At 60.0% G+C, this 10,048-nt stretch overlaps 2 protein-coding genes across 2 annotated transcripts; both read right to left on the bottom strand.

Annotated features, from left to right (window-relative positions):
* Nucleotides 1-1,144: 1,144 nt before the first annotated feature.
* On the bottom strand, nucleotides 1,145-3,303 carry MZB1 (marginal zone B and B1 cell specific protein). The gene is made up of 4 exons (XM_036314238.1): nucleotides 2,975-3,303; nucleotides 2,065-2,183; nucleotides 1,603-1,713; nucleotides 1,145-1,506 (listed from the first exon to the last, which is right to left on the bottom strand). The coding sequence occupies exons 1-4, from the start codon at nucleotides 3,176-3,178 to the stop codon at nucleotides 1,350-1,352; spliced, it is 591 nt and encodes a 196-aa protein (XP_036170131.1). The 5' UTR covers nucleotides 3,179-3,303; the 3' UTR covers nucleotides 1,145-1,349.
* Nucleotides 3,304-5,285: 1,982 nt separating this feature from the next.
* Nucleotides 5,286-8,441, bottom strand: PROB1 (proline rich basic protein 1). The gene has a single exon (XM_036314235.1). The coding sequence runs from the start codon at nucleotides 8,380-8,382 to the stop codon at nucleotides 5,317-5,319; it is 3,066 nt and encodes a 1,021-aa protein (XP_036170128.1). The 5' UTR covers nucleotides 8,383-8,441; the 3' UTR covers nucleotides 5,286-5,316.
* Nucleotides 8,442-10,048: the final 1,607 nt, after the last annotated feature.

The raw sequence follows: 10,048 nt of genomic DNA, 5'->3' as shown, positions 1-10,048 counted from the left end.
CCTCAGCACTTTCCTTCCCACCCCCTCCTCCCCAGTGCTCCCCAGGGGGCCCTACCTCCTCCAGTCCCCTAGACACTCAGTTCAACCACACGGAGACAAAGCCTGGGGTTGCACAGCGTCTCAGATATAATCACACAAAGGACTCACAACACCCAGATTCAGATGCAGACTCCACATAAAGCCTGGGTGATGTCACAGGCTCCCAACTCCACACCCGATACAGCTCAGCAGTTCCTTGTGCCCTGGGTCCTTTCCTGGTGCCTACAGGTTTCTTTTGGCAGGAGCACCATACAGGGGGGTGGCTCAGGCAGATCAGGAACAGGTGATAGAAAATAGGGAGGCTGGGCTGCAGTGTAGCTTAGGAAAGCTGGAGAGGTCAGGGCATGCTTGGGGTACCCCTATTCCTCCAGCAATGACCTTTCCCCACTCCACAAATCTGAATCGCCTCCAAGTCCTACCACTTTTCAGCCTGGGGCTTGTCCTGAGCCTCTTTTGTTGTCTAAGCCTTGGTGTCTACATCTGTCATCTGGGGATTAGAGTCTGTTCTGTCCACCTCCCAGGTCTTTGAAGGCTCAGAGAGACACTCACAAAGGAAACTGACCCAAGGGCCAGGTGGGGCCCTTTTCTCCTTTTGCTAAAGGGAAAAGCCCCAGGACAGAAGAACTTCTGGGGCGAGCAGGACTTAGAGCCAAGATGCTGAAACCAGCCCATTCCAGGAACCCTGTCCCACCCTGTCCAAGGCAGGCACCTAGGACCCAACCATGCCAGCTGGGGTCAGAGACAGAGGCTACAAAGTGAGCAGCTGCTGGGTTGTAGACCCAGTGAGACTGCTGTTCTGGGAGGGGCACCAACAGCTGATCGCACCCAGTGACTGCCGGAGGCGTGTCCACAAAGTGGCCCGCTTATGGAGTTTCCCATGGTTTTTCTTCTTTCTCATGATGGATCTGGGGTTTCCCATTCACATAACTGGATCTGTATGTCTTTGACTGCTCACTGACATTTCTAACCAGGACAGATCTCACTTACTTCTGGGAAATTTGCAGGGATGTGTATTTGGCCCTTTCCAGGAGCAACATCAGCAGAAACACCAATATCTGTCCTCCCAGCCCCCGAAGCACATTTTGCAGAGAGAAGGAATTGAGGTCACTGAGTTTTATTTGAGTCCAGAGGGGAAGGCCTTGGCCCCTCGCCTAGGCCCCAGTGCCCCAAAGCTGGAGGAGGAGAGAGTGGCAGCCTAGGTGAGGAAGTTCTCCTTGTCCTCAGCAGCCTTGCAGAAAGGAGGGGGACAGATCCAGAAGAAGCTCCCTCTGTCTTCAGGGGCTGACCACAAAGGGGAAGCAGGAGCTGGACTAGAGCTCTGTCCTTGTGACTGGTGCCTCCTCTGAGCAGACTCCACGGGGGCCTCCACACAGCAATGCCTTCAGAGCCCCTTGGCCTTGTTGATGGGCTTCATAGATCTGGTCTTCTCCAAACTCCCCCAGGTAGTGCAAACATGTCGTGGAGAGCCTAGGGGAGTCCAACTGGAGCTTCAAACTCTGCCGGCCCACGGGGGGCAGACTAAGGTTCCAAGGATTCCATCTCACCCCCACCCTCCCGTCCTACCTTGTAGGCCAGGGGCCCCCCGTGATCATCACGCTGACGCTTGGCTCTGGCCCATGGCTAAGTCCTGGGCCCATGAGATGTTTCACCTGGTTCACTTCTCGGACCCCGTAGCTGGAGGCAGTGAGGACACAGCATTAGTGAGAGCCTGGCCAGTGGGGACCTGTCTCCATATGAAACTGGGCACACTGGGCCTTTGCTGAGTTCAGTGCCCAGATTCTGATCCTCCCGGATGGAAAATAGAGGACCAGAGAGGGGAAGCTCCTGGACCATGAACTTGTCCCTTGGCCACCTACCCTTCTACTTGCTCCTAGCTCTAGAGCTCAGACTTCGTCCCAACCAGCCCCCTACCTTGAACCAGAGCCCTGGTGGAGAATGTGTGTGGTATGAGTGGAAGAGTGGGGACCTCCACCCACCAAGCCCTGCCCCGGGAGGAAGAAGGTAGGGACCGGATTTTCAACTCACTCCTGCCAGGTCTGGGAGCAGCTCTGTTCCAGGACGTCTGTATATACCGACTCACTCAGCTCCTGACGCCCCCCAGGGGTGTGAAGCTTGGCCTCTGCCTTTGCCAGATGTTGCCACATCTGGAACAAGGAGGGGTTGAGAGTCAGGGCTTAGGGACTGCTCAGTGTGGGGGAGGGGAGGATAGAAACCTGGGCCTTCCGGGGAGAGTGAGGTGGCCAGGGGAGGTTTTTGAGCAGGAAGCACCTGTGAGGCAGGCCTCAGGCTCTTCCCCTGGGTCCCAAATGCTGGGGCCTGGCCAGCTGAGGCAGGATCACTTTCCTGGGACCAAGGGGGTGGGTGGGAAATGCTGAGGTGGACCGTTAGGCTTAGGCACAGGGGTCTCTCCCCCAGGGCACACCTGCCCATCAACAAATGCATTTTAAACCACAAACACAAGGAAAGAAAACCAAACCAAACCAAACCATAGTCCACTCTTCAATGACATGAGTACTCAGAGGTACTCAGGCGCATTTGACAAGTTTGTGTGTGAACTCAGACACACACATACTCATATATTCACACACTCAGCACATGCACGCATACACCAGTGCTCCGCCGTCATATTTTAGGAGGAGTCCAGGCCTGAGGATGGGCCTGGAAAGGGAGGAGTCTGAGTCGACAAACTGGTGACTCCCTGGAGTCTCAAGATACTATGGGGTGTCCCAGATCGTCCACTCTCTGTTGGGCAGACAGATGAGTAAACTGAGGCCTGGAGGTGAAGATGGCAATATCATGGAAGGCTGAGTCTAGCTGGATGCCTGGGGGTAGGGGTTTGGAGATGGATCAAAGGCCAGTGGTGGAATCTGAGGTAGATGGAGGGTTCTGATTTGAGGAGGACTGGGCAGGGGAACTGCTGGGGGAAGGGACTCACCTGGTAGGCCACCGCCCTGCAGGCATCGCAGCGAAGGTGAGCAGGCATATGAGCTGAATACTTCTCCTCATCGTCCAGCTGTGGGGCAGTGGCTGTGAGCGAAGCCCTATTCCCAAGGCCCCCTGGGATAGCCCAAGCCCCCAGTAGCAGCAGGAGCAGTGGCAGTGACAGCCTCATGGTTTCTGGAGCCGGCTCAGTGAGCATGGGCTGTGGTTGGGATGTAAATGTACTTGTGTGTGCAGTGGGGACCTCCCCAGAACGCCTGACCCAGACCAATGGGGAACTGACACCTCACCCCTCCCATTTTCTCCCTTCCCCCAGGAGACACCACATGCGCATCTCCTCTGGTGGGACCCCAGCTCCCACCAACTTAGCTCCATTTCACAGGTAGAGAACAATGAGGCAAGGAAAGTGGCTGGGCCTGGGCAAGGACACATGGGGGCTAATATCTCCCAAGCCTGGAATCTGGCCGCAGGGCAGGTACTGTGCTGAATACCTTGGGGGAGGAAGTGGTTGGTTACTGTCCTCTTTAGTCTACCCCCAAGGACACAAAGGCTCAGAGAGAAGTGACAAATCCAAGGCCACATACCTAGAGGGGCCATGCTGAAATTGGAACCCAGGCCTGATTGACCCCAAAGCCCATTGGCCACTCAGCCACCAGGAGGAATGATGCCAGCCTAAGGGCCCCTTCCTGGGAAGCAAATTCACTGAGGTAGGGACACCACTGTGTATGAAAGACACTCATGGTCTTCTTCCCTGAGCCCTATGGTTCACTAGACCCAGGCTGTGCCTGGGCATGAAAGGGCATTGTGGGGGTGTTAAAGGGCCACAGCAGGAAATCAGACACCTTACACCAGTTGTTCGAGCCATCATAGTTCATTGGGTCAGTGATTTATTGCTCACCAGGATGAGGTGACGAGCCCAGGGCCCTCCATGTTATTGGAAACAGCATCTCCAACTATAAAAAGATGTCCAGGTTTTTCTGGCTCATAGTTCTCCCAGTCAGCTTCTAGTTCAAGGCAGGTGGGTAGGGACTCCAAAGGACCCAGGCCCCCCAGGGGCATGGAACTTAAGGCATCCATTTCCATCCCTAACACTGCTTCTAATGGCCACTCTTCTTCCCCAAACTCATCACATCACATACTTGTCCAGCAAGGCCCAGGCACTTCAAGCTTAGAATTTCACACAGAACCCATACAAAGCACCTCCCACTCACTCCATGCATCTTCCTCTGCCTTCCTCAGAGGCCCTTGGAATCTTAGGGCAATGGGAACACATGCTCTGGTCCTGTCCCTTACTGTGCTGTGACCAGCCTGCATAGCCAGCAGCTCTCTGGGCATGGTTGCCACATCTGCTACTGGGGGAGTAAAACCAGCTGAGGGGTCCAAGTTTCTCTGGCCTGCCCCATACAGGGGCACCCTTTCTACTGCCAGCCCTAACCAACCCTCTACCCGACCCAGAGGGGTCAAGAGGCTCCTCTGGGACAATAGCTCAACCATTCTCCTTGCTTGTAAGTCCTTCCTGATGACTCGCTCCATCTGCTCCCTACTCAGGATGGGAATGACTGAAGCCCCCATTCCTGGCCCCAGGAAGAGCCAGCTTAGCTCTGAGGGCTTAGAGAAGCCAAGTCAGAGGCTAAGGTTGAGAGGAGAATAAAGGGCGGAGCTCCCAGCTAGGGACTACAGTCACTTCCCCACCTCCCTCCACTACCCCCATATCCCAGGCTGACCCTCCACAGCCCCTCCTATATTACTTCCCTGCTCCACCTTCACCTGCTTGTCCCCACAGCTCCCTTTCTCAGATACAGCCTGGCCTGGCTGCACTAGCTACAGCCTCCCGGGCCAAGGCTTAGGTCCTCTTCCAAAGAATAGCAGACTTGACAGCCAGAGTCCTCCCTCCAGCCTGCTGGTGCTCACTAGCCTGCTCCACCTCACCTGGGCCCACCTTTCAGGGAGGGGCAGACAGCTACTACTTCTGGGGGCAGCCCAGTCCCCTGCTGCTCCTAGGGAACCCCAACAACCCTTCAGGTCAGTTCTTGGGGACAAATCCTGAGACGCCTCACTTTTACACACACACACATACACACACAAACACACCACACTCATGGGAATGCTTGGGGAAGGGGTATACAATGCTGTAGAAGGCAGGCAGTCACTTCCTGAGATCCAGTTCCATCAGCCCCCCCGGGGTCCAGATACATTCTCTGAAGATAACTTCCGGTCTCAGGACTCGATGAGATGGGTAAAAAAGGTGACAGGAGAAAAGAAGGGCAGGGGACTGGATGCCTGAACCTTAAAAGCCATCGGCAGGCCCCAACACCATGGGGATCAGGCCCTGGGGCCTCACACAGGGAACAAGGAGCTCTTGCCAGGCTGGGCGGGACCCACGCCGGTGGGAGGAGCGCAGAGGAGCAGAGGAGGTGCGGGGCTGGGGGTCCCACTCACTGGCAGGTAGTACATCCTCTCCAGGGGCCCCGCCTCGGAAGCCCAGGGTAGCTGGGTGCCGCTGTAGGCTGGCGGGCCTGGGGATGGTGGCAGTGAGAGGCCGGGGAAAGGCCCATAAGCGGGCGGGTAAAGGCCGGGACTCAGGGCCAGCGGGGTGTAGATGCGGCGGGGTGGCCCCGGGGGCGAGGGCGGCAAAAACACCTCCACGTACTGCCCGCTCTCGGGGTCAAAGAGCAGCCGTAGCCGAGGCTGCCGCGGCGCCTCCACAAAGTAGTAGCGGCCGCTCTCGGGGTCCACCAGGACCTTCCCCGTGTTCGCGGCCCCCGGTGGCCTGCGTGCCCCTTGGGAGGGGCCTTCCAGGGACCGGTCCATAGGAGGCGCTGATGCTGCGCGGGGCTGGGGCGGGGCCATTCTGCCCGCCAAGGCCTGGGGCTCCCGCGGGTGGGGCGACTGGACGGCAGTGGCAGGCTCGGGGACAGAAGGGGGAGGCTCCAATGTGGGTGCTCTCCCAGGGCTCGAGCTAGGGTGCGCCTGAGGGGAGCTGGGGCGGGATGGGCCGGCTGGGGGGGGCCCTGCTGGCCCTACGGACGATCGCTGGGGTAAGGAGAGAGCTCCACCTAACGGGCTGATCGGACCCTCGCCGTCGGAGACGAGGCGCTGGGCCTCCATAACTCGGTTCTCTCCTGCAGGACCGCGCACCAGGACTCCCCGGGTTTCCGTCAGTCCGTGGCCCAAGGCCAAGGCACCAGGCAGGCGGATCTCAGTTCGCGCGAAGGGTTTTGCCGTGCTGTTCTCTGCCCTCCGCCGCAGGACCCCGTTGGGCTGCGAAGCGTCCCGGGGGTTTGTGTTGGGGGGTGGCTCTGGAGGCTCGTAGGGGTGCGACACGACAGGCAGAAAGTCCTTGAGATAAACGGAGGTGTAGTGAGCGGGGGCGGGGGTCCCCAGCGCCTGGAGCTCCTGCGTCTTGGATGCACCACCCTTCTCGGGGCGGGGATCCGCTGGAGGCGCAAGCAGCCCTGAGCCGGGGGTTTCCGCCGGGAAGCTCGGCGCGTACGTGGTCTTCACCATCTTGCGCATGTCACGGGGCCGCGGAATAGCCACGCGCGGGCGTCCGGAGGCCGCTGGTCCAGGGCCCAAGGCTTCCGGGGGCGCATCCGAATCCATGGTGCCCATGAGGCGACTGAGGGGCAGCGCGGGTGCAGCCACCTCTGGCAACGGTTGACTGTCTCGGAAGGCAAGATCCGGCACGTCCGGTGCGGAGGGACTCTGCGCCTCTGTTAGCTCTGGAGTCCTGGGTGCGGGCGGTGTAGGCGGCGCCGGCTGCCCCTGGACTGCGCCATTCAGAGCATCCTGCGGAGAGGCTATCGAGGAGCCCTGCATTTTGGGACCCCACCTCTCTTGGGGCGATGGACTCCACCGCCCAGTAGGACGATCTGGAGCCTCCCATGAGGACACGGCCGGCAGGGACGGGCTGCTATTCCCCTCGATGGTAGCTCCGATTGTGGGGTGCTGAACCTCCCACGGCGAAGGAGCTTCAGGGGATGGGCTTCTTGCCTTGGCAGCACCCGGGTTCCACTGGGAAAGGGTCGCAGGGGAAGGGCTCCTCCTGCTGACGGTTTCCTCGACGGTGGGATCCTGATTTTCCCACGCGGAGGATTCCTTCGGGGAGGAGGGACTACTCACCCTCGGATAAGCCGGACTCCGCGGGGACAGGTTCCGGGGGGGTGGGCCGAGAGAAGTCTGCAGGGTTCCATTGGGAGCCGGCCTCGGCGGGGATGGGCTCCTTGGCCTCACAGCCTTACTCGGGACTTCCCAAGGGTCCCTGGACTCGAAAGGCCTCAGAACGGTTCGCTCCGGAGCGTCTCCTGGGAACCTCGCTTTGAGTTCCTGGTTGTGCGCTTCTTGGGTCTTCTCCCCGGATTGCAGGAAGATGCTTGAACTAACCGGACCCAGTGGCTCAGTCCCGGGCGCGGGCTTGTCGCGACGAATGGCGCGTTCGCGGAGGCTGGGCCAGGGCCGGGGGGCCCGGGCAGGGGCTGAACTATAGTGCACGCGGGGTGGGCGAGACCTGCCGTCCTCCTGGGCCCCTCGGGTGCTGCGGACCGGTGTCCGCGTCTCAGGCTCCGGCCGCTCCGCGGGCCTGAAGGTGGCGCCGCTGGGGGCAGGGGCCGCGGGGCTCAGTTTCCTGGCCAGAGCCGTCTGCACGAGACCCGCGGCGGCCTGCAGGCGGCCCAGCGACTCGTCCAGGGAGCCGGTGCGCAGGAGCGGGCGCGGGCGCGGTGCGCCTGCCTCCCCCTCCCGCGGAGGACTCCGGGGCCGGGGGCGCAGCTCGATCTGACGCTTGGGCACCGTCCGGGACCTGGCGGGCAGGGCACGCTCCTCCAGCGCCACCTCCACGCATTCGAACTGCGCTGGGGTGGCAGGACTCGGCCCGCGGGGCCGCAGCTCCAGGTAGGTGGCCCAGCGGGAGCCACCGTCGGGGGGCTGGGGCTGGGGCTGCGGTGCGGCGGGGGAGGGGGACGCGGGCGGAGAGAGGCTGTGGAAAGCCCGCGCCGTGAGCTGCTGCACCTCTCTGTCCGCCGAGTCAGAGGGGCTGAACAGGGCCCCGGCGCCGAAGATGACTTCCATCTCCCCCGACGGCAGCATGCGCAGCTGGGGCTGGGGCTGGGGCGGCCGCGGGCCTGCGCCCGGGCCTCGCGGGAAACCCGAGCCGGGCTGGAGCTGCTGGCGGCTATTCTGGGCGCTGATGGACAGGCGAAGCTGCGCCCCCGCCCCCAGCGCAGGGGCCACCCGGGGCCAATTTGCCCGGCCCTCCGCGTCCGGCCCGACGTCCGGGGGCTCTGGGGAACCGGGAGCCGTGTGGTAGGAGCCTGACGAACCGGAGGAGTCCTGGCGCCGCGCGGGGGCCGAGGGTAGTTGACCTGCGAGCCCGGGCAGGGCTGGCGGGGCGAGCGCGATCAGCATGGTGGGGCCGGACGCCGAGCTCTACCTCCCTCGCATTCGCCTGCGCCGGTGCCGCGGACGCCCACACTGTCCCCGCCCCGCCCGCGGAGGCCGGGGGTCACCGCGCCTTAAAGCGGCCGCGTCCGCTCCGGGCCAGCGGTGTCGCCAGCAGGAGAGACCTGGGCCCTGGGCCTTGGGCCTTGCTCTCCCTCGGGGGGCGCTCCAGGTTTTGGCTGTCGGGTGTCCAAAGTGGAGCCGGGAGCTAGGCCCAGCTCCACGCGTCACAGGTGAGGACACAGGCCGAGCGGGGACCTGCCGTAGGGGAAGCACTACCGATGGCCTGCGGATCGGTGTGAGCACCAGGGCACCACACCTTCGGGTCAGGCGACTCAGGTGTTGCCAGCAACTTCATTTTCCCCTCAGAGTCTTCCCATCACGGAATGGCAGCCCTCCTCCTGCTCTTGACATCCATCCCAGCTGGAGCTCCGCAGAGTGCAGCCGCTTTCCCTGACCTGGCACTCCACAGCCTTTAAGAGAGGAGCATCGCTTGGAGGGCTCCCCCACTCCCAAAGTGGTGCTGGGGCCTCAGGAAGGTGCTGTCCCTGGCTGGATCCATTGCCTTTAGTGGCAACGTACTGGAAGAAACTGGAGTGGACAGCTCTTTTACAGGCTGCCTTGGCAACCAAGCTCTGGATGCGGATGTGGGCTCTCTCAGGAACCTTTTGGGTAGCTGTGGTCCCCTCTCTACCTAGCCCTATGTTCCTCCAAGTACTCATTTCAGCCCCCACCACCTCGGTATTGCCCAGAGGACAGGCACTGGTGGGGAAGCAGCCACCACCTGTCATTGGGGGACAGTGACAATGGGCACCATTTGTCCTATTCTGACTGCAAGGTACTGCTGTGGTTCAGGTCCCCAGTTGGTCTTGGAGCAAGAGCACTGGCCCCTCCTGCCTTGACGAATCTGACTCAGCCTCTCCTGAGTGGGTCCCCTGCCTGGGTGTGTGTCCATGATCACCTGGCCATTAGTGATGGCTTCTGAGAGAATGAAGCCTGTCCTCAGAGGTCAGATTACAACCAGATAACAGAAAGGTAATGATTATTTTATTTTTCCCTGGGACGCTGGTGCCTGTCCGGCCCCAATATGCAGCTTCAGCAAGTCACAGCCCCTTCACAGACTGTTTCCCCACCTTAAAAATAGACATGGCAGCCCTGGCTGAGTGGCTCAGTTAGTTGGAGCATTGTTCCATACACCAAAAGGTTACAGGTTTGATTCCCAGTCAGGGCACATACCTAGGTTGAGTTCGATCCCTTTGGTCCGGATATGGGAGGCAATTGATCAGTTTCTCTCTCACATTGATGTTTCTCTCTACCACCTTTCCTCTCTATCTCCCTTCCTCTCTCTCTACAAAAAAATCAATGAAAAAAACATATCTTCGGGTGAGGATTAAAACAATAAAAGGGTTCAAGCTTTATTTTTTAAAAAATGGCATTATCCTTTTCCCTTCCATTTGTGAAGGCTGATGAGCTTGTTTGGGGGAAGTGTATAAGAAGGTGCACATGTAATTTGCAGCGTAACATTTTTGTTTTGTCATGGAAACTGATTTCCTAAGTTTATCGTGGTCCTGGAACCCACTGTCTTTGAAGTCTCCGGTCAGGGCTTTCTCTGCCTCTCTTTCTTACACACACG

This window comes from Myotis myotis, unplaced genomic scaffold, assembly GCF_014108235.1.
Source record: "Myotis myotis isolate mMyoMyo1 unplaced genomic scaffold, mMyoMyo1.p scaffold_m19_p_6, whole genome shotgun sequence".
Taxonomy (NCBI): Eukaryota; Metazoa; Chordata; class Mammalia; order Chiroptera; family Vespertilionidae; genus Myotis; species Myotis myotis.
Note: the sequence above shows the minus strand (reverse complement) of the source record. Positions and strands in the feature narration are given on the sequence as shown.